The sequence below is a fragment of the Arvicanthis niloticus genome, chromosome 19 (genome assembly GCF_011762505.2).
Source record: "Arvicanthis niloticus isolate mArvNil1 chromosome 19, mArvNil1.pat.X, whole genome shotgun sequence".
NCBI lineage: Eukaryota > Metazoa > Chordata > Mammalia > Rodentia > Muridae > Arvicanthis > Arvicanthis niloticus.
In genome coordinates this window covers 13,559,097-13,583,422 of record NC_047676.1, presented here as the reverse complement: position 1 = coordinate 13,583,422, position 24,326 = coordinate 13,559,097, and the positions used below count along the sequence as shown (strand labels likewise).

At 45.1% G+C, this 24,326-nt stretch overlaps 1 protein-coding gene across 3 annotated transcripts in view; it reads left to right on the top strand.

Annotated features, from left to right (window-relative positions):
* Positions 1 to 24,326, top strand: part of Retreg1 (reticulophagy regulator 1) — a 135,518-nt gene that overhangs the window by 40,692 nt on the left and 70,500 nt on the right. For all 3 annotated transcript variants that reach the window (XM_034523208.2, XM_076916400.1, XM_076916399.1), the window contains exons 2-3: positions 5,758 to 5,864; positions 12,668 to 12,698. In XM_034523208.2, coding sequence (XP_034379099.1) covers positions 5,758 to 5,864; positions 12,668 to 12,698 — 138 coding nt within the window. The remainder of the gene's footprint in view (positions 1 to 5,757; positions 5,865 to 12,667; positions 12,699 to 24,326) is intronic.

Sequence of the window (24,326 nt, the reverse complement as noted above, 5' to 3'; positions counted from 1 at the left end):
TTCCTATGGGGTTGCAGACCCCTTCAGTTCCTTCAGTCCTTTCTCTAACTCCTCCACTGGAGTTATGATCAGTCCAATGGTTGTCTGTGAGCATTACACACACACACACACACACACACACACACACACACACACACACACAGGGATGGGGCAGGGCTCTTGAGTGGACCTGGAGAGAGGGCCACTGTTCCGGGGCTCTCAGATGCTGTTGGGAGGCCTCGGCATAACGGAGACAGGGGGGCATGCAGGCAGGCAACCCGAAGCCGAGAGAAACGAGGGGGAAGGGAGAGCTCAGGACCGTGCCCCACGGAAAAGGGATTATTTGGTTACTCCTTTGGCTGAGAGGCGGTGGGCTGCTAGTCTAGCTTGCTTGAAGAGGCGGGCCTCTGTAGCAGGACACAGAGAAGCTCTCCATGGGAGATTAGACACTGCTCGGTAGTTGAAATCTTTTCTGTGGTCCTCCCACGGTGGGCCCCCAAAAGACACGTGGAAGTCCGTGGGTTTTTCAGGCTTTATTTTCATAGCGGATGGTAGTTGAATCTGGATGCATCCCCCACTTAGGTCAGGGCTGACCGACTTAAATAGAGAGGGAGGAGGAAGGAGGGTCTGGGAAAAGAATAGGTAATTGGCTACACCCTCTGACCTTTAGGTATCTCATTAATATGGAAATCTCTCTAGGGCCTGAGGCCTGTAGTCTACCTGTGGAGGGGCTAGTAGGAGCGTTGCCCTATGTGACTGAACAGCGCAGGTCAATGGGGATCTTAGATTGCTGTGTCAGGACCCTGGGTTCTGGGGGCATGGCCGAACACCTGCCGTTGTCCCTGATTTGTCCCATCAGGGTCCAGAGTTCGATACCTATGCCCACCTAAGAACCAAGCTATCCTTACGTGGTCCCACACTATACCACTAGAATTCAGCAAGCCTTTCTCAGAATCTGGAAGCCTTTGCTGAGGTAATGAATCTGTTTCCCCCAACAGAGACAGCCATCGTTAAAAACCATGGCAGCAGGATTAGGGTGAGGGAGAAACATGGCCACAGATGCCAGTTTCAGGACGTTGTTGAATCTTTGGTCTTTGTCTTTCACTTTCCAAGAATCTGCAAGAGTGGGTTTGCAAATATGACCACTGGCAAGGCCTGTGATGGCACTGAGGGTCAGGGCAGAGCTTGGGGAGGTAGGCAGCAAAATGGTTCAGCTGGTGGAGTTGCTCACCCCAAAGCACGGTGACCAGAGTTCAATCCCAAGTAACATTGGAAGCAGGAACTGACTCCATGGACTGGCTCTCTGGCCGCCAAAGGGGTGCTGTGCCATGTGCAGACTCACACACACATACATATGCAAAGTGATTATGAATGACAACTAAAGTAGTAAAACAGAACGACAGAAGATGGCTCAGTGGCTCATTCACTTGCTGTGCGAGCATTGCGGATCTAAGTCTGGGTCCCCAGCACTCATGGGGAAGTCAGCACAGTGGCTTGTCACTATAATCCTGAACACTGGGACTTGCTGGCCAGACAGAGAACTTCCAGAGCTCTTGTCTTTGTAGTCAGACAGATACGTCCGTGGCTTTCTGGTTAGCTCCAAGGCTATTTAAAATGGAGTGAGCTTCTGGCCTACTAGGGCTCTGTCTCATTTTACAGAGATCACTGATGCATTTTTGAACACTTGATTCTAACTTGTCAGGGAGAGACCTTTTTCCTCGAAATCAGGTGGAAATTGACCGAAACAGACTTCATTGTCAAACACTGCCCAGCTCCAGACGTGCAGAAGCATCTGCATAGATGCATACATGAGCATGTATGCACAGATACAGATATGTACACAAAAGGACATGGAACAGTGGTATAGTTCAGTTAAAAAGAGAGCTCTGGGGGCTGGAGAGATGGCTCAGTGGTTAAGAGCACTGACTGCTCTTCCAGAGGTCCTGAGTTCAATTCCCAGCACCCACATGGTGGCTCACAACCATCTATAATGGAATCCGATCCCCTCTTTGGGTGTGTCTGAAGACAGCTACAGTGTACTCACATACATGAAATAAATAAATCTTTTTAAAAAAAGAGAGCTCTGGGTTAACCTCATAGGAAAAACAACAATATCAACCAACCAGACCCCCATCCCCCAGAGCTTCCAGGGACTAAACCACCAACCAAGGAGTACACATGGAGGGACCCATGGCTCCAGCTGCATATGTAGCAGAGGATGGCCTTATCTGGCATCAGTGGGAGGAGAGGCCCTTGGTTCTGTGGAGGCTCGATGCCCCAGGGTAGGGCAACACTAGGGTGCTGAGACGGGAGTGGGTAGGGGAGCACCCTCATAGAGGCAGGGGGAGAGGGGAAAGGGTTAGGAGGTCTGTGGAGGAGAAACTGGGAAGGGGAATAACATTTGAAATGTAAATGAATAAAATCACCAATAGAAAATAAAAATTGAATGAAAAAGAGCTTTGGGGAAGATAAACATTTTTGGATTAAATTACTTCTGTGGGGATTCACTTTAAGTAGGATGTAGGTACTTGATGCTGTGGCCCGGGGTGAGGATCTGGAGGGCGTGCTAGTGCATGGGGAGTTGTTAAAGCTGGGTCAGTAAACCCTGGCCTCTCTTTCGGGACATGTTTGAAATTTACCAAAGTGATTTTTTTTTTAATGACCGAGATTATCTAATACCATCTCTGTAATATCTAATATCTAGACTATCTAATAACTTCTCTGTAATATTAGGCAACTTCTTAAAGATGAATGTCAAACTCATCAGTGTTTCTAAGACTTTTCATTTCAAATCACAAATATAAATTACAAAACTGTGGATTTTTATGGTTAGTGAAGAGATGAGTTATATTAAATGTGATACAGGATTAAGATACCAAGTATGTACAGATTTTTCTATACATGCGTTTATTTCCCTTAAATATTTGCTTCTCAATGACATTTCATTCTTCAAAACAACTGACACTGACCTACCGAGGAGACAGCTAAGCAGCCCTGAACATTGTGGCATCACTTTCCCAAGCAATTGTTTGGTTGCCTTCTCAACTGACCATGGATTCTTAATGACCATCAAGACCCTTGGCTGAGATGCCAACTGGGCCTTTGCCCAGGACACAGAAAGACCTCTAAAGTATTCTTCAGTGTTGCTATGCAGTGCTGGCCAAATGAACTCTGTGGGCTGACGTTCTACCATTACCTAATTTTTTTTTTCTTTTTAAATTCCTGGAAGTTGAATCTCCCACACAGAGAGCAAGTAGTGGCTTCCAGGGCTTCAGTTAAGTCTGTGATTCTTTGTTTTCAGCCAGATAATTAAGTGGCTCTCTGGCTGGTTCTGAAGTTGTTTAAACTTGAGGGAACTTTCACTCTTTCCAGGGCTCTGCATCACTCTACAGAGGCAATTCCACTGATACATGCTAATCTAACCCTTATGTGAGCCAAACTACGAGTTACAACTCGTTAGTGGCTCTGAGTCAGGTCAGTGAGTGACCAGAACCCCATGAAGAACATCTGAAGGCAGGCAGGTAGTCAGAAGCCTCCTGGAACTAGATTTCACTGAGAAATATTTCGTTGTAAATACATCACTTACTCAGTGCCCGGAATATACTCGTAAGAAAATGTATAGCACCGTGTACAGTAAATAGGTAAATATAACATTTTAAAGGCAAGAATTTTCTTATGGTGGATTTCTAATAAGAATCTTGAAAGCTGCCACTTCAATATGATTTGGAGATATCTGTAACATGGACAATGGCAAGGGTTAATTATAAACTGAGACTAAAGAGGTACGCTTGGAAGAAAACAGATGTCAAAACACAGCCTGTGTTAAAACAAAGTAAAAAGGCAAATAATAATAATGACAATAATAATAATAATAATGTGGCCCCATGCTGGATAGTTTTGTGTCAACTTGACACCTATAAGATCAGGTTGTAGGCACACCTATAGAGCATTTTCTTAATTACGGATTGATGGATGCAGTTGAGTCCAACTTGGATGGAGTCATCACTGGCTGGTGGTCCTGGGCTCTCTATAAAAAAGCAGATGGAACAAGCCAACCAGCAGGGTTTCTCTATGGCCTCTGCTTCAGATCCTGCCTCTAGGTTTTTTCCTTGAGTCCTTGCCCTGACTTCGTTTGCTGACATTGTGATGTGAAAGTGTAAGCAGAATGGGGCCTTCCTTCTCCCGGTTGCTTTGGGTCATGGTGTTTTATCACAGCAATAGAAACCCTAAGTAAGACAGAGGCAGAACTCTGACTTAGAAGCACCGACTTGGTCTACCATGCACCACATCCAGTTCCTTTTCTTCTCTAGAGAGCCTTACCGTTGAACATCTGTTAACGTAGCTTTTCTAGGGGGTTTCTGAGTACATCCATGTTAATTCCAGTTATCAGCTTGGCCAGTTACCGTGTGACAATCAGAGGCTTCGTCCTTTAGTCTCACTGAAGAGTCCAGGTTCCTTCTGAGTTCTTGGCCAGTCCTTTTTCTTGTAGTCCTTGCCAAAAAGGAGTCTTGCAGCTATTATGTGCTCTTTATGGTTAGGGGATTTTACTTTGTTTTTCTGCAGGAGGAGGTGGGCATATGGACTAGACCCTTGTGTGATCTTAAGAGAAAGTGGTAACAAACTGGTTTCTTTTTAAAAAAAGAAATGTGACCATTTATTTATTTATTTATTTATTTATTTATTTCTATTTTATGTGCATTGGTATTTTACCTGCGTGTATGCCTGGGTAAGGTTGTTGGATCTCCTGGAGCTAAAGTTATAGATAGTTGTGAGTTGCCATGTGGGTCAAATGGAAAGAATGTGGTCCTCTGAAAGAATATGCTCTTAACAGCTCAGCCATCTCTCCAGCTCACAGATTGGATCCTTAGTACCATTTTTTTGCATGTGTATATCAATGTGTGCATGTGTGTTCCTGTATATGTATGTCTGTGTGTGCACATGCATGTGTGTTTGTGTGCATTTGTGTGTGCATGTGTGTGTCTATGTGTGTGTGTGTTCCTGTGTGTGAGTCTGTGTGTGTATCCAAAGATGATGTCAGGTGTCTTTCTCAGTTGTTTTCTACTATATGTATCAGGGCAGTTTGTTTTTGAACTCAGAGTTTGCAGTTCTGGCGAGTCTATCTTACCAGCTTATACCAGGGATTCCCTATTACTGTCACCAGGAGGCTGGGAACATTGGCAGCCACCATACCTGCTTGGCTTTTACATGGCTGCTGGGCACCCAAACTATGGTCATTGTACACAGCAGCTAAAAATTACATTTATAAGGGCCTAGGGCATGCTAGAACACACATGGAGAGGCCAGGCAACCTGTGGAAGCTAGCCTTCTCCTTTTAACACGGGGGTCCCAGAGATCTAACTCAGATCATAAGGCTTGGTGCCCAAGTGCTTTAACCCTGTGAACCGTCTTAGCATTCCCCCTTAATGCCATTTTTGAGAGACAGGGCATCTTCTGTAGCTGCTCTGTGTTGGCAGAACACCCTGTAGCCTGACTCTTCAGTCAGTGCAAACTCAGCTTCAGGTCATTCCTATTTCACCTGTAGCACACACAGTAGCATTTGAGTCAGACCCAAGAGAGAGAGAATCCTCTGTCCAAATTAGAACAGAAAGCTGAGTTTGATACAGTAAGTTTTACTGGTATGGTTTTTAAAAAGAGAAATTATTATTGAGTATAGTTTTCGTTCCTGTGAAAGAAAGTCAACTTTGATTTAAAAAAAAAATTGAAAATCTTCACAGTAAACTGAAGTCTTGTCTGTTTCTTTTGATCTTTTGATCCTAGGTTCCTTGCCTTGACTCCATGGAGAGTGTATCATCTCATCTCTGTCATGATACTTGGGCGTGTTATCATGCAAATCATCAAGGAAATGGTTTTGTCCAGGACAAGAGGTAAGAATATGCGACTTGATTTGGGGGCATTTTATTTCTAGAGTCTAAACGTCTAATTTTTGGGTGCATATATTCATCGTTTGAACATGAGATACCGAACTTGTAGACAGACACTTTTCTTTCTACTTTCTTTACTTCCTATTTCCTCCGTTCTCCACATCCTCCTTCCCTCTAGGTGTCTGAGATGGGGTCTTACTCTGTACCCCGGGTTAGCCTGGAACTCTCAGTGATCCTCTTGTCTCAGCTTGCTGAGTGCTAGGATTTAGACATGAGTCAGCATATTGTCTGGGTTTGCTTTTCACACACACACACACACACACACACACACACACACACACACACTGGAGGTTATACCCAGGCCCTCGCATATGTGAGCCAAACAGTTTACCAGTGAGCTACATCCAAGCTTTGTAATGCATTTTATGATTCTATCTCTTGTCAGAACAGGCAAGAGGTCCCTGTGCTGGGCTCTCCCTTGGTTCTAAGCTACGTCACATACCAGGGTGATATTTAAGGAGGCCGCTGAAAGAAGAGCAGTTAAGTGTTTCCTCCACCCTACAAGCTCATACCGGGCCAGTGGAAAATGTAGGAGTTTGAGAACAGTTTTCTTTCACCTCAGCGAAAGAAAAGCAACAAGCTTAAAAAAAAAAATCACTGATAGTTACATAAAAGTTCTGGATGACTAATGATGTTGGAAAGAGAATCAACTGTAAGCACTACATGTTAACGAAAGTGGGAGCTTGACTCAGTTTTGAAGAGTGCTTGGCTTCCTTCGGAGTTATGTACTGTATTTACCTGTGCAATCTTTCTATGCTCCTCCATGTCTCATCTACTGATGCTTGGATTAACTTTTGTAAATGGGCAAAAATCCCCTCTGGACATAGGAGTCTACATGTAATAAGATCTATTTGATTGTCTTGAAAAGCCAAAAAAAAAAAAAAAAAAAAAAAAAAAAGATCTATTTGATTAAAATCATAAGGAGGTGGCTTCAGTTGGGTTCGTATGGACTGCTGTGTATCAGAACTGCCCAGATTCCCCATCATGGGGGTGTTGTATGAGAGAGGCAACATCTCTCAGACATGAACTTGAGCCCTGGAGTTTCACCATCATGGTGTCCGTGTTTGTGGGTCAGCGGGGTCAGCTTTAAAGCGGGTTCATGTTTAAGTATCCAGTTCTTAAACTAACCACTATAGAAATAATTTTTAGAAAGATTGTTTCACGTTAGTGTATTCAGGTGTGGAGGTGACTCCTTTATGCCTAGCCCTTCTGGGAAGGAAAACAAATTCATTTTTGTCTAGTTCAGGAATTTCACAGAGCCACAGATTTAAATTGTATTCTCATATACACATTGCCTTCTTCCTCCTCACCCCGCTTTCTGAGAGCAGATGCCCAGCTTCCTCACTTTCAACCCCAACAGCATTTGCTGTGTATCCCAGTTCCACCGACACATCCTGAGGCCAATGCCTCCTCACACATTGAGGATCTGAGGAGAAATTGGTTAGGCCCGGTGTTTTTGTATTGATTCATAGCTGGAAGGGGAAGGCTTGTTCTCTTGGATATATTTTGTAATAAGTTCTTCCCTCAGGAGAATGCAAGAAGGTAGCCATTTTGTGGATATGCTCAGAAGCCTCTAAAGCATGCTGACCACCCAGGAGGTTGAGCACCTGAGTACTTTTTACTGTGTGCTCACCCGGCCATACCTTAGGCATAATTTAAATGAGCTAAAAAGATCAGAAGAAGGAGAGGAGGAGCTGAAGGACTTGGCTTCTGAGTGTGGGGACCAGACTTGAGAACGGAGCTGTTCAGAAGTCCTTCAGCTCTAGTCTCAGGGCCCACCAAGGTCTTCAGCTTCCATTGAAACCAGCCATTTTGCTAGCTACACCATGGAAATTGATGTCCTTGAAAACTCTCCTCACAGTGAAGCTGCCCTTGGAAACATTGAGGAGGGCAAGCGGAAGCCTGCCAGCCTGAAGAGTCTCTAATTCTTAAGTCGGATTGCCAAAGCAGGCCTGTAATCTCAATGACTTGGAGGCCAAGGCACGTGGATCAGAGGACTGAGGCCTGCCTGGGCTGGGGAGGAAGTGCAAAACCACAAAGGGGCTGCAGATTGAGATCGTGTCTTAAAATAAAAAGCGGATCTTGCTCAGGAGCAGTGTTCTCACCAACGTGCACGGGCCTTAGGTTCCGGTCCTTAATGATGCAAAAAGAAAGGAAGGCTGACTAACAGGAAGAAAGAAAGAAGAATTCTTTTAAAAAATATTGATTTATTTATATTTACACTTCAGATTTTATTCCCCTGTTCACACTCTGACTGTTCCACATCCCATGCTTCCAACCCACCATCCCTCACCCCATCTCACCTGACCTCTAAACTCCCTGGGGCCTCCTATCTCTTGAGGGTTAGGTGCATCATCTCCGATCAAACACAGACCCTGCAGTCCTCTGCTGTATGTGTGTTGGGGACCTCACATCAGCTGGTGTATGCTGCCTTTTTGGTGGTCCAGTGTCTTAGAGATCTCCGAGGTCCAGGTTAATTGAGACTGCTGGTCCTCCTACAGGGTCGCCCTCCTCCTCAGCTTCTTCCAGCCTTTCTCCAATTCAACCACAGGGGTCAGCAGCTTCTGTCCATCAGCTAGGTGCAAATATCTGCATCTGACGCTTTCAGCTGCTCGTTGGGTCTTCCGGAGGGCAGTCATGATAGGTCCCTTTTTGTGAGCACTCCATAGACTCAGTAATTGTGTCAGGCCTTGGGGATCCCCTTGAGCTGGATCCCACTTTGGGCCTGTCACTGGACCTAAGAAAGAATAGTTCTTAAGCTAGTTAATGTCTGTTCCTAGCTCTGGAGACACTGCAGGATTGATGGCTTCCTGTGGCTGCTGTAATGAATTACCACACGCTTGGTGGCTCAAAACAGCAGACAGTACTTTCCCCATAGCTCTGGAAGCCATCGGTTCAAACAACACACCAGCAGGTCTGTTAGCCGTGGAGGCTCTAGTGAAGGACCCATCCCTGTCTCTTCCTGACTTTGGTTGGTGCTGTTGCCCCTGACTTAAGGCTACATCATCACAGTCCTCGGCTCTATGATCAGCTTCTCTTGTGCTTCCTCAGGCCTCCCTCCCAGCTCTCTGCAAGGAACACTTGTGATTGTGATTGGTGGCCACCTGGGTGATCACCTCTATTCCTAACATGATGGCAATCGTAAAGTCCCCTTTTCTCTATGAAGCAACAGTCACAGATACGCATGCTGCTTTGGTGACAAAACCACTTCATCCTGTAACAGAAGGGAACCCATTTTTATTTTATGTGTATGAGTACACTGTAGTTGTCTTCAGATCCCATTCCAGACAGTTGTGAGCCACCATGTGGTTGCTGGGAATTGAACTCAGGACCTCTGGAAGAGCAGTCAGTGCTCTTCACTGCTGAGCCATCTCTCCAGTTTGAGAAGCCGTTCGTAGGCCACAGGTTTGAATCCGGTTCAGGTGAAAGGCTACCGTGAGTGACAGTCCATACTGTGGCTGTCTCTCCTGTTTAGCTGGCTCTGTCTTCTCATCAGTCAGGCTATGGTAAGTGTCTTTTTGAGGCAAGGCCACTTGTAAACCCCAGTTTCTAATGAGGATGCAGACATGCCGGCCTCTGCAGCAGGCTCATCTTTCTCTCAGGGTTTTCACTGAAGGATGTTCTGAACACAGCCTTTCTATGCATGAAAAAAGGAAAAAGGAAAAGATGGGCTTCCTTCTTCTGCTTTCCCCAGGCATTGGCTGGAGAAACCCTGGGGCCTTCTTTGTCCCTCTTTACCAAGTCTTTTAGGACAAAGGCCCAATTGAGCCCCATGAATAGCTGGCTGGAGATGGCAGCAGGGCTTCAAGCCCAGCACAGTGCTGGCTGCAACCGGCTTCTCTCAGGGAGACATAGACTTCATTGCAAGCTATATCTAGAAGCAGCTGTGGGATCACAGCAGCTCCCATGAATTACTATGAGACTCTGCTTCTGCTTATAACAGCAGCCAGGAAAGCCTTGGTCAGCAGAGCTTTCTGGGACCTGCTGCCTCTTTCCCTCTCCAAGCTGCCCACTTTCCACATTCTTGGCTATAGATATGAACTTTGCTGGTCATGACCTTAATTGTATCCTTTCTCCCATGAATTTTTTTTTTTACTATACATTCCCTCATTTTAAGTGCACATCCCTATGAGCTGTGTGCATATGACTGAGTAGTTAATTGTGAAGTTTTTCATCTTAGGCGGCAGGAACGCTATAACCACTGAGAGACGAGCAAAGCCTATGCCACCACTACCTTCTCCCTTTCCTTCTCTTTCTTCAACTTCTCTTCTTCCTCCTTCTTTCTTTCTGCCACCTCTCCCCCCACCCCCATCGTTCTCTCCCTGACACACCCTTCACGTGAAACAAATGAACAAAGGGAAGCAGAAATATAGTCATGTGTGTTAGCTTTTCTCTGCGAAGCATGCGGTACCCAGGCCTGTATCCATAGACCCTGAAAGTGTGCAGCCCTGCATTACTGCTCATGCCTGGGTACCTCTGCAACACTGCCCACTCTCAGGCTCTGAGACTGTCTTCTGTAGTATGTACAATTTCTCCTATGTCCTCAAGCTTGTCTGTGACCACCTTGTCCTTTCCTCCCATGGTAATCAGGGCCAGTCATCTCCACATCAGGCTTTAAGATCTTCAGGGCTACCTGTGAGGAAAGAGAGCCCAGCAGGTGTCCCCATCTCTGCCCACAGCCACATGTGTGGGGGGTAATTCTGTAACCACTGTCTTTCTGTCCTCCTTCCTGTGAAATCCACGCTATTTATTGATGCCGCAACTTAGCAGTCTCTTGATTATTGAGATTAGGCCTAGTTGAGGTTGGGCCCACGGTCTTTAGTCCTTCACACACTCTCCCTTTGTGTTATTCTGCTTGGGTTTATCTGTGTGGTGGCCGCTTGTCTGAGCTCAGCCCTTGGAAGCTTGTCATGGTAACCTGCAAAGTCCCAGGGTCAGTGCACTCTGTTCACTTTCTAGGTCTCTGCTCCTGTGGAATCAGATGTTAGTTTACTCTTTCCCTCCTCAGCCCTTTGCTAGTTATGCTAGGCTTTGACCCCATCTTTGTCAGAACTTCCTCCTCTTACACAATCCCTACCAGATCTATGCTGAGTGGTGGAAGCAATTTCGAAGTGTCTCAGCTCTTTTGTCCCTCAACCATAATCATGTCTCCAATTCTTAACACTAAGGCAAGCATCTCACGCTAGAATCTCTTGTCTTCACTGTTGGCTCCAGAGTCTTTGGAGAAACACTGTGAAGACTCCAGTTAGACTACTGTGAGGTGAGGGTAGACTGATGTGTTTTCTATTCATATTGGTGACTCCAGTCGAGTTCACTTTATTGCTCACAGCTACCTGGGCTAAGTTGACTTCCCTTTATATGCTCTTCAACTCTAGAAGGTTTGACTTATTCTAGAAGGTACAGGAAACACAATTGTTTCAGAGGCCCGATGGGAGCAGAAGTCTGTTATTCTACCATGACTTGAGGAACGATTCATACCTATGCTTATCCAACCAAGACAATGTAGGAATCCAGGTCAACTGTATGATTCCATGATGTCCAGAGAATTGGAAGCCAAGAATTTTGTGCAACTGTTTCCTAGCAGTAAATGTTAAGAAGAATTTGATATGGTGTGTTCACCTGATAGGGGATACTCAAGATATCTATCTATCTATCTATCTATCTATCTATCTATCTATCTATCTATCTACACACAAAGCAATACCTTTGACATTTGGTTCAATAGAAAGTGCAGAAAATGTTTTATAATTGTTTCATATTGAGCTTCCTTAAATCTGGTAGCTAGGAATATACTATCAAGACTTGGTCCAATAAAGATAATCCCTGGAGTTTTGACAAGCAAATCAATCAATCAATCAATCAATCAATCAGTCATTCTATCCATCCATCCATCTATCTACTTATCATCTATCTATCTATCTATCTATCTATCTATCTATCTATCTATTTATCTATCTATCTAATCTATCATGTATTTATCTACTTATCTATCTATCCATCATCTATCTAATCTATCTATCATCTATTTATCTATCTACTTATTTATCTATCCTTCTATCCATCTACTTATCTATCTACCTATCAATCATCCATCTACCTATCAATTATCTATCTATCTACTTATCTATCTACCTACTTATCTATCTATCAATCTATCAATCATCTATCTACCTATCTATCAATTATCTATCTATCTATCTATCTATCTATCTACTTTTCTATCTATCTATCTATCTAATCATCATCTTTCTATCTACTATGTATCTATCTACTATCTATCATCTATCTTCATATTTATCATCAATTAATTTTTTCTGTTGATTTCCTTGGAGCTCTGATATAAGTTTAAAATATCTGAAGACTGTACCATGCCAACCTCCCCTTCACTACCACTTCCATTACTCGTACTTGAGCAGTTGTGTTTCTGTCCTTTCTGACGTACGATGGTTTACGGCTCTTGCCAAATTTCATACTGATTCTTTGACAGCACTGTTTCTTAAGTGGACATGTTTGCTTCCGACCGGACAGGGACTGTGTTCTAGAGTGTCGGTCCTACCTTTATGATACGTACTCGGGGGTTTTATAGACTATCACCTGCATCCTTCAGACACTGTGTGGATTGACAGTGTCTAGCACTCAAGAGACGTGAGCATTGTGCTTGCAGAAGCATGGGGTATGTCTAAGATAACAAATGCTCCTGGGGAGTGACAGCTTGCTTAAGTGTCACATTTTACTTCCCATTGCAGGTGCACAGTTGTGGAGAAGCCTCACGGAAAGGTAGGGGATTTTTTTCCTCAACAATGTGGCTTATGGATGGCAGGGATGTGGGTGGCCGGGTGACTTGAGTTGAAGAGGTGTATCTCTGAATTCGTGTTTTAGCGACAGGGACCTGGGTCCCTGTAACGATTTGTGAGAGTGTGCAAAGTGAAACTGAAGCTGAGGACAGGATGGGGGCATCACTCGAGGGATAAATGCACTTCTCTGAATGGCTGGGCAGTGGATTTATGAATCACTTGCGTGAGGATCCAGTAGGGAGGGAGAGGGACTTTTCTGTTTGACGTCTTCTCTCAGATTCAGTTTTGGAGTGTGAATGACAGTTGCTGTGGAAGAATGGGGGTGACAGCAAGTAATAGAACTCTGTTAGAATGTTCCAGAAGGGCCGGCCATGAAGTCCGTTCGGAGGGCTTGAGAGAGGAGGAGAGGAAAAGGAGGGACAAAGGCCTCAGATACTGACCAGCCACGTGGCCTCTGACTCACTAGGGCTACATCAGCTCCTTGACCATCGTCTGCCCTTCAGGGAGGTGGATGTTTCCAAGGGGAAGAAGGAAGAGTTAGGGCAATGAGGGGAGATACAGTTTGTTTCACCCGCTGGATGAAACAAAGGATGACGGGAATACCTGACGTATACCAAAGTAGGCATCAGAAAATGGTCACACAAAATGAGGAACAAAATAAACAGTGCCACGACACTCCCACGAAGAAACAAGGCCTTTTTACATTGGATATTTTATTTACATTTCAGATGTGATCCCCTTTCCCCATTTCCTTCACCCCCTGCCCCCCCCGACCCAGGAATCCTCTATTCCATTTCTTTTCCTCCTGCTTCCATGAGGATGTGCCACCATCCACCCACCCACTCCCACTTCCCCACCCTTGAATTCCCCCACACTGGGGCATCCAGCCTTCATGGGACCAAGGACTTCCTCTCCCACCTAAGCCCAACAAGGCCATCTTCCCCTACATATTCAGCTGGAGCCATGGGTCCCTCCCTATGTACTCCCAGGCTGGTGTTTTAGACCCTGGGAGCTCTGGTTGGTTGGTATTGTTGCTCTCCCCATGGGGCCACAAACCCTTTCAGCTCCTTCAGTCTTCTCTCTCACTCCTCCACTGGGAACCCCATGATCAGTTCAACGGTTAGCTGTGAGCATCCATGTCTTTATATGTCAGGCTCTGGCAAACCTCTAAGGAGACAGGCTCCTGTCAGCATGCAGTTCCTGGCATCCACATCAGTGTTTGCCTTTGGTGACTGCACATGGGATGGATACCCAGATGGAGCAGGCTCCGGACGGCCCCTCCTTCAGTTTCTGTCCCATGCTTTGTCTTCATATTTGCTCCAATGAGTATTTGAAACAAGGCCTTCTTTCTGCCGCTTTGAGATTCTGGCCTGCCTGTGCTGTGCCTGCTGCAGTTGCTGAAGCAGCCTGCACTGCACACACTGCAGCTGATGAGGCAGCCTGAGCTGTGCACACTGCAGCTGATGAGGCAGCCTGCACTGCACACACTGCAGCTGATGAGGCAGCCTGAGCTGTGCACACTGCAGCTGATGAGGCAGAGCTGGTTCATCCTTTCCTGTCTCAGTCCACACTCTGTGTAGGTTTCCTTAGCTGTTGTGGGCTGCCATTTTCTAGTTCCAGGGCCCCACTCAGCCACCTAACCTAATTGCATCTTGTGTCCTTTGAGCGGCTCTGGGTTGCAATAGCTTTTAAGACATCCCTAGTCTGAGTTAACAGCTGCGAGGAGTGCAATAGGTGAATGGTGACATTTATCTCTACTCAACCTTTGTTCTCGTGGTAATGGGGCTTGGTGTTGGTTTCTGGGAAGTGGACTATAAAAGGAAAGCATCAGCATCGCAGAGCTGTTCACAGGTGTAAGCTGTGACACTTAGGGAAGGACAGAGAGCATGCTGTCTCCAGGCAGCCCGGATAATGGAAGCAGCATTGAAGAGAGGTTTATGCCGTTTGTATCACATTGGCGTGATTTATGCCTGTTGATGTCACCCTGGACCACCTGGCCTGGGACTGTCTCCAAGTTATCACTTCTTTAGAGTCTGTCTTGGGAAGCTGGGTAGTCAGGAGGCTGCTGATGAGAACACAGTCAGAGAAGGGATCTGAGTTCCCCAAGTCGTGTTCTTGAGATATTCAAATGGCTCCATGCACATGCCTGGGGTCAGGGGTCTGGTCTTGGCTTCATGCTGGCCCATATTCCATGGCTTATGCTTCCTGAGCTTTTCATGCCTCGGGGAATATGGAGACTTACTTTCTAATTGTGATAGCGGTAAGATAAGACCGAGTGAGTTCACATGATTTCAAAGGATTAAAAGCAAGTAAACAGAGCTTTGTGCTCTTTGATTCAGAGTTCTCAGATTCAATAATGATCAGACCAGTCTGCTCTGGATTGGAAAGTGTCTATCAAAACTCATGTGTCAGTTCACAGTGGCTAAGTTATGGGGCCAACCTATGTTCAGCCACTGAGGAATGGGTCTAGAAGATGTGATATATATATATATATATATATATATATATATATATATATATATATATACACACACACACACACACACACACATATATATATATTAATTGTTTTTAGCCACAAAAGACATAAAAGAGAATGGCATTGCACTGCTTGCAGGAAGATGGGCAGAATTGGAAATGGTCACATTAAGTAAATCAGGCCAGTTTCTGAAGGACAACGGTCACAGGTTGTTGCTCCTTGGTGGTTTCTAGATTTTTTTTGCAGTTAACGAAAAGTATGCATACATAAAACGGAAGTGGAAGTGTTGTCTAGGGTAACAGAGGGAGAAACAGGAAGGGGAGGAGCACATGGCCGGAAATATGCTAACTGTACAAGATAGACTTGTATGAAAAAAATTACAATGTAATTAAATGAAAATCTGAAGGAAAATTTGCATGTCAGAAATTTAATCTCCCAAATAATAGTGACCATTTTGTGTTATTTTAGTGGTGGGGTGTTGACTTAGTTAGGGTTTTACTGCTGTGAACAGACACCATGACCAAAGCAAGTCTTATAAAGGACAATATTTAATTGTGGCTGGCTTACAGGTTCAGAGGTTCAGTTCATTATCATCAAGGTGGGAACATGGCAGCATCCAGGCAGGCATGGTGCAGGAGGATCTGAGAGTTCTACATCTTCTTCTAAAGGCTGCTAGCAGAAGACTGGCTTCCAGGTAGCTAGGATGAGGGTCTTACACGCAGTCACACACCTACTCCAACAAGGCCACACCTCCTAACAATGCCACTCCTTGGGCGAGCATATACAAACCATCCCAGGCATAGTGGGAAGGGCACAGGTCATAAGGACTCCTCCTCATGGGTGGATTGACTCAGCTACAGAGGGGATTGCAGTGGGGAGTTTCAGCTCTTGCTTACTGTGTGCTGTCTCGTCCCCCTATGAAGGCTTGTATCATACATGCCCCTGATCTTCCATGTCTGTGTTTGCTCACTGTAGCTTCCAGTGATTGGGAATTTCTAATATTTCTGCCTGAGTTTCCTAGGTGATAACTTGCCATGCATATTCTGTGGTTCTCAACATCTGTCTGGCCCGAGGTAATGCTATGTCTTTAACAGTGAAAAAAAAAATTAAAAAAGAAAACAACTTACAGGTTAAATACATGATGATGGGCGGATCGCTGGGGGTAGAGCGGGCACATTGTGCTCATGGGAGCCATGTGTAAGTGTGATCTTCCTTATTCCTAGTTCATGGATTCTAATGCTAACCCTGACTCTCACCCTCCTCCTTGGCGGTGACTGGACATTGTCCCCCACTGTCCTTTGGTGCAACAGCTGACATACTCAGGTTACTCAGCAAGGGCTAGTCTTCCCTTTTTCAGTGTCTGTTTTCAGTTTGGGCTTGATCTCAGTGCGAGCCTGGCTTCCTGTCTGTGAGCCTTTCTTCAGTTGGGGCAAAGCCTTCGACATCTCTCAGGGAGGTGTTGGTGCACATGCGCACATGTCCAATACTGCAGACATTTTGTACACTACTGCAGACGTTTAAGGACTGTTTGCAGACAGTTTAAACGTTTTGCAGTTTAAGAAGTGTTTGCATTGCGGCAGTCCATAATGCCAAAGCCAGGCTCTGATTTTCAACGGTGTCGATAGTGATTGGAACTTTAACTCAGATGCCATGTCATGTCGGTATAGGCACCCAGAGCAGTCATTTATGCAAGTGTGATTCTAGGTGAGTGTGCTCGGAGAACAGCTCATTTTTTCACCTGTTTGTCTGACAACAGAGCCTCTGCAAACCGTATGAAGGATTTATTACAGAGGTTGCTGTCAACTGGACTGAATTAATAACTCTTTTTAGAATTTAATTTTTTTCTTTTTACTTATTCACTTTACATCCCACTCAGTAGCCCCGTCTCGGTTAAATCTTTGCCCTTCGAATAGGATTTTTTTTTAAAAAAAAAACAAACTATTTATTTAATAGTTTATTCATTATAACCCAAATTAAAGGGCTAGGTTTCTTCATCATACATCGCTTCATTGTTTAGCGTCAATTTATTTAAGGTTTATTTCATTGACATTAAAGTTGTAGAAATGGAGGCTGACAGAGCACTGGGGGGCTTCTGACAGATCTTCTGGGACCTCCAGAAGCTGCTAGCAGGGAGCTGTCTGTAGGAGGCAGTGCTGGCCCATGGATTCAGCTGCCGCTGGGCCGTGCACCAATCTGACTCACCTTGAGGCAGGGCTCAGGTTGTCCTAGCCAGCAGGGGAAAGCAGGAGTCCTGGGGTTTTGCCCCTGTGTGGCCGGATCCAGATCACCCTTTTTCTTCTGGGTCTTACATGCCTTCTCAGTTTCTCACACGCTCAGAGCAGCAGCGTGGGCGCTGACATTTGGCATTGACATGCAATGTTCTTTTGTTCCATGGGTTTCCAGATAATTCCCACAGAAATTGCTTTTGCTGCTCTGTACTTTGCGGGACAAGGAGAGAATCTTTGACCATTAAGTCTAAGTCGGGGTGTCTGCCCAGTTCACAAGCCGGGAATGAGTCAGAGCACTTCAGGCTGATGGCTAGGACATTAAATTCTGAGGATATTATTCCTCTTAAAAAATGAAAATTCACCTAGTGTCTCTACATTGCTGTCTCTGGTGACAAATGAAACATAGTTTAAAAAATTTTTTTTTTCGGTTTGTTTGGGGTGTGTGTGTGCGTGTGCGTGTGTGTGTGTGTGTGTGTGTTGCAAGGAATTGAACCCCGAGCTTTTTATATACTAAGCAATTGTTCTACTGAGCAACATCCTCAGAAGTGACAGGTTCTTTGAGGGTGTCCATGAGTTTAAAGGAGTATCCTCTTGTGAAAGGTACATTTGGTTGAGTTAAATGAAGAAGGATTTTCTTTTTCAGAAAACATAGTCACCGAGCTCAAAATCTGCTGGATGCCCGCATAAGCCTGTTTTGGCTAATGTTACCCGGGCGAGCCTGGAAGCTGAACTCCACAAACTTAAAAGTTTGTCTTCTGCCAAAATGAGAACTCCAATAGGCCTTTTATGCCTTAAAAAAAATAGCAGTTGAGCACAATTGGGTAGTTATCTATTGTTCAATGGGACTCAAAGCCCCTTTCTTCCTCTCCTGACAAAGAAGAGGCCTATTCATACACAGAACAAATCCTCACAAGGGTGGCTGGGCTGGGTCTCCAGGCCATGCACAGGGCTTCCCAAGATTCCAGCCAACTCGGCTATGTTGTTCAAGTTGTACTTGGCGGTTGAGACCCATCAAAGCCAACTACAAAATGGAGCTCACATGTGAAGTCATTCTGGAGGAAATGACGTGGATAAGTAAGCTTATTATCTCTCGCCACAGGTCGTATACTTACATATAAAATTATTTAAGAGCCTTTTAAAGTATCCCATGCTAGATGTTTAAGACCCATGTTCTTCTTTGTGGTGGAGACTGTGAGACTGAAGGAAACGCCAGCCCAGACTGGAATTCAGTCTCTCTGGAGATGGATGTATATATGCTTCTGTAATGGCAATGGATATGTTTCTCAAAAACTATTCAAAATAAAACTCCAGGTATTAAAAATAAGATGAACGCTGGGTTAATGCAGCTCCATCAGTGTCTGTCTAGCATGCATGAAGCCCTGGGTTCAGTCCCTAGCACCTCATAAAACCAGTGTGGTGGCCATGTCTGTAATCCCAAACCTAGGGTGGTAAAAGCAAATGAATCAGAAGTTCAAGGTTATCCTGGGCTACATAGCATGTTGGAGGCCAGCCTGGGACATAAGAATAGTCTCTCAATAAAATATTAGAGTTGTGCTTCTGGATCTAGCTGTGGTTCACTTAGGTTTTTATGACCCAGAAAGTTCCATCATGTGCACATGGCACAGCCTTTAAATCCCATTTATTCGCTCATAGTTTCCGTGAGTCTCTGAGCTTACGAACTTTCTGTGCAAAAGCTTGAAAGAAGGCAAAGAGAATGCCTGGTGCACATGTGAGCATCTGCCGGAGTCAGGAAGCTGCATCTGTTGTATTTTATAAGAAAGAAAAAGGAGGCAGGGATATGTTAGGTAGAGTGGGGGTATGGTGCGGGTGAGGGGGTAGGGGAAGGGGGTGTCTCCTCGGCCTCATGCTGAGGCATTCCTTCCTCCTGAGGTACCAGCCATGGAGAGAGAGGAGGAAGGAGAATGGGGAGAGAAGAGACAGAGAGGGTAGAGGGTAAGAGAGGGCAAGAAGGAAGAGAATAAGAGAGCAAGGAGGGGGCAAGCAGCCCCTTTTATAGTGCATCGGGCATACTTGGCTGTTGCCAGGTAACTGTGGGGCAGAGCCTAGGAGAAATGCTAACAGCATCCATGGAAGGGTGTGTGAAATTGGCACTGGTTTCTGGGCCCAGACTGATCATTTAGAACCATTCCAAGCCTTCTGGAAAGTTTTCCTTAGGGCTTAGTAGTGTGCTCCGTGGTGCTTCTCTGCTTGTGGCCACTAGGGGGAGTGTAGGAGGCAGGACCTCTCAGTTCTGGGAAGCTGAGAAATGATCCACTGCTAGGAAGAAGAAGCCATCCACTCCAGTGCCGAGTTAACAACCTAAGCATTTGGGCAAGACAAAACCACTCACGCTTCCCCAGTTACAAGAAGAAAATCTAATTAAAACTTACACCTGTCTATACTTAGGATGCATATTTGTTTGTGTGTGCAATGTAGAGAAGTGTAAAAAAATAAATAACATACATCAAGAGAAGCAGTAGGAAAGTGTGAAGAAACACATGCCTATGGAGAGTAAGGCAGACCGGGCAAGGAGGACACCCACAGATAAACGGCACAGACTAGGGACAAATGGCTGTAACACTTAGTTTTGAAAGCTAAAGGTTCGGGAGCACAGAACTCAGGGGCACTTTACGTTCTGGGACTTTTTTGCTACAGTTTCTACTCACTGTCTATCGTTGCTCTAGGAAGTTTTTCCCCTCCCCCACATCTTGCTCCTGAATCAACACACACAGACATTTTCTTCTCCCTCCTGGTCTAGAACCCCATATGAAGCCAAATCACAAACCCCAGAGAATAGCTTCATTTCTAGGCAGTTGTGTAGGAAGAGGATAAATTGGTGGTCCTTTGATTCTGGGTATAAAATAACCATTGCAAGTTCCAAGCAAAGATCCCTGTTTGTTAGAAAAATTTGCAACTACGATGGGATGCTTCCGGAACCTTGATGTACTTTGAATGGGCTTGCAAGCCTACTACCCCCACCATGTCCACATTCCAATCCCTCCCCGTGACTGTCACCTTATACAACAATGGGCACTTTGCAGACATGGGGTGTAGATATTTTCTAGAGTATGCACATGGACCCAGGGTCACCACAGGGCTCTTTCCAGAGCAAGACAAGATTGGGTTGGACAGGAGGTGGAGGAAGGGGAGTCTAGGAGAGCAGGTCGGTCCAAGGAGCTGGACGATTTGGGTCAGCGCCTCTGGGAGATGGCTGACAGACAGGCCGCAACTCTAAGACTATGCTGGGGAGAGGCTTCAAGCCACAAGCCTGTGGCAGTTTGTTGCAGCAACCATATGACACAAATGGAGTATTCGTTATGATGGGAAAGAACCAGTCTTTAATGGCAATTGCCAAGGGTAAATTGGTCAGGTCTATTTACGAAAGCAATATGGTTTTACCTGGTTGGTGGGGTAGTTGTGTCCTGACAGTTTGACCCAATTCATCCAGGAGCAGTATCAGGGTTGTCAGGGTTGCTGGGACAGAAAGACAGAATGCTAGCCAATAATGTGCTTTGGAGGATGTTGCCACTGGGCCAGAGGTAAACTGAGGATCGAAAGAGGAACCAGTGTGGTCAGGAGGGTCCCGAGTCATATGACGATGCTATGCTGGAAGCCGGGGTCGGGCACGGCTTGGAAGCAGCAGCATCTGTGTCCGGAGAGACAGGAGGAAAGAACTGGGTTGTGGAAAGACATCGGAGACCTGCTGTGTGACGAGCTCTCTATGGGTTTTCTTTATGTGTCAGGTTGGGGAGGAGGTTGTTAGGACTGAAAACAAATCCCGGGGTTTAAAGATGAGAGGAAGGCTGAGGAGATGGAGGTCGGTGGTATGAGGTGCATCCTGGGAAATGATGATGGAGAGTGAATGGGCGGAGGCTCACCTGTGACCTGAAGAGTGAGTGGGCGGAGACTAACCAGTGACCAGAGAAAACGGTATGGCTATGGTTGCTGTCTGATTCCAGAATGTTCTCATTACTCTCAAAAGGAACCTCAGAACTGTCAGGTAATTAATTGTTCACATCCTCCACCCCCCACTCTAGACAACCACAGTCGGCTCGTTCTTTATGCATTTGCCTCTGGATATTTGTATAAATAGTCATGTGTCCTTCATGAATTGCATCTGGCTTCTTTTGCTTAGCGTAGTCAGTTCGAGATCCACCTATAATATAACCAATACCATACTTGACTTCTCCTCACAGGAGAGTAACAGTCCACAGGCCTGGACAGCCACAGACATCATTAATTTGATGGTCTTTTGGGTTATTTCCAGTTTTTGGCTAGGGAGAAGTTTGATTTTCACTAGTTCTGTTTTGTTCTCAAAACACAGAGCAATGATCATGTGAATAAAGAACAGGTGAAAGTGTGTATGTTATAATGTATTATAATATGTTATAATATATGTATAATGTGTGTACATATACATCATATACATCTACATACACATATACATCATATACATACACATACACATACATAAATAATGTGTTATAATGACTAAGGAGAACTAACTAGGTCCTCAGTCCTGTTACTGGGGACAGAATGTTTGTGGTTATGTGGGATGGACTTCCCATGACTTAGTTCACAGTTTACAGATCTTTTGTGGAAAACTGAACCAGGCATGAAGTAACTCCACACATGCTGAATTCTGGGCAGTATTTACACCCTCCCTCTCCTTGAGCCCCTGAAACTTGAGCTTGGCTCCTGTTCCCTTCATCTGTCCTTTGGGTCAGGCTTTCTTGTGAATCTCTTCTTCTTTGTTTTTAACAGTAGTATGGAGTTTGCAGGGGAAAGGGAGTATGAGTATTGTTAGTAGGGTCAGTGTTGTCCGAGGTCTGATTAAAGGTTAGCAGCCGTACGGTCCCCTGACTGGGGAGCGTTGCATCATAACTCGTGTGCTGTTTGTTGGTTATTTTGAAGGCTATTCTTACTTGTGCCTTCTTTTAATACCTGGACAACTGGGAGAGAACTTATAATCCTGCAGCCATTTGGCCTGTGTTCTTCGAGAGTATTTTTAAACCAAGACATTTGGAGCCATCTCGTGTCATGTGGGGCACAAGCAAGCACCCTTGCTGTGCTTTGCTTTCCTTCTGGACTACGGCTTTAGATTTCTTTCTTTCTTTCTTTCTTTCTTTCTTTCTTTCTTTCTTTCTTTCTTTTTCTTTTTTTCTTTTTCTTTTTTTTTTTTTGTCGATGGCTGTTTTTATTATAATGAACAAGGAAATTGTCAGTCATGACTTTGTCAGTCATGACTGTCAGGCCATCTGCTATGGAAAGAAAACTGGTGTTTCCTAAAAATGTACCAAGCTAAATGACCTCAACTCAGACACGGATATGTAATTTCAATAAGTTGCACAAGGAACTATTTTCTCCACCCTGGCTGAGATGATCATGTTTAAGGGACTTTTAATGGATGAACTGTGTCCAGTATATAATGGGTACTAAGTAATTGGGAGGAATTTAAAATTTTAAAATTTAGATTTGGTTTTATGTGTATAAGTGTTTATTAGGGTGCGTGTATGTGCACCATATGCACGCAGTGCCCTCAGGGGGCCAGAACTGGCATCAGATTTTCTGAAACTGGAATTAGAGATGGTTGTGAGCTGCCGTGTGGTGCTGGGAACTGGAACCTTGCCCTTGGAAGAACAGAAAGTGCACCCAGCCTTCGGCCTCTAAGCCTTCACTTCATCCCTCAAGAGGGCTTTAAGGAGATTTTTAAATGGAATTTTGCGTCTGAAACGAATTTGGAATAGAAACAAGATGGCCTCCGGTCCTTCCTTATAAGCTGAGTGAGAACAGATCGGCGTTTTCCTTGTTGTGATAACACAGTGGAGAAAAGTTAAAGGAGAATTCATTTTGGCTTACAACGCAGACTTGAGAGCATGAATCCTTGACTTTGCTGTGTCTGCTCCATTGCATGGTGAACTGGGACATCCTCTGTGGGGAAGGTGTGTTGGAGCTAAGTGGCTCATCCTATATGCCTTTCACTGGCAAATTCCCACAAGGACCTGCCAGTCATCTGCTCGTCTATGTTCTTATTCATGTACTGACCTACAGATGCTGTTGGCACCTTCACAATTCTCTCTCAATAGCACCACCAGAAGGTACCAAGCCTTCAACATGGAAACATTTTATGGGGACAGTTCACATCCAAGACACAGCATTTACATATGAGTTATTTATAGTTGATTCAATGACCATTTTTCCCCCAAGTGAAAGGAGGTACTGGCATTGGAGTAAAGAGTTTGTGTTGTCTGTTTAGGAACCATGGCCACTAGAAACCAATTATAATAGAAGCTTGTCTTTGGTCCCTCAGTCAAGGCACGATAGCTTTCTAATAGTGAAAGATGATGTGCCTTGCGATGGAGAAGCTGCCTCTTGCTGATCAAAATATGGGGGTCATATGTAACCACCAGCAGAAAGGCACTTGTAATCTCCAGAGGAGGCCTTGCCCCCTGATTGCTGCCAATGGATGTTGGGAATGGGAGAAAAGCTATTCTCTGGTAAGCAAGTGATTTCAGGAACCAGAGAGGCCAGTGAGAAGTGGATGATGCTCAGTGACAGGTGTCCAGTGCTGGTGCCACGTCGGCAGCTCTGTTGGTCTTCCCCACCTCTGATTAGCATGACCTGTTGGCCCAGATACTCTGTTTCTTGGTTTGGACCGCTCTTAAAGAATGCTATGGACTGGGTGGCTCGGATGACTGGAAGTTGGCAGTCTGAGGTTATGGGTTCTTAGTATGATTCCTCTTCTGGGTCTGACAGCACCATCTTCTCATTGTATCCTCACGTGGTAGTCAGAGAGCACTCTGGCCCGTCATCCCCTTGTAAGACAGCAGTTCTTCATCTGAACGGGGCTTCATCTCATCAGCTCACCAAGACCCACTTAGCTCCAGAAACTCACTTTTGAGAG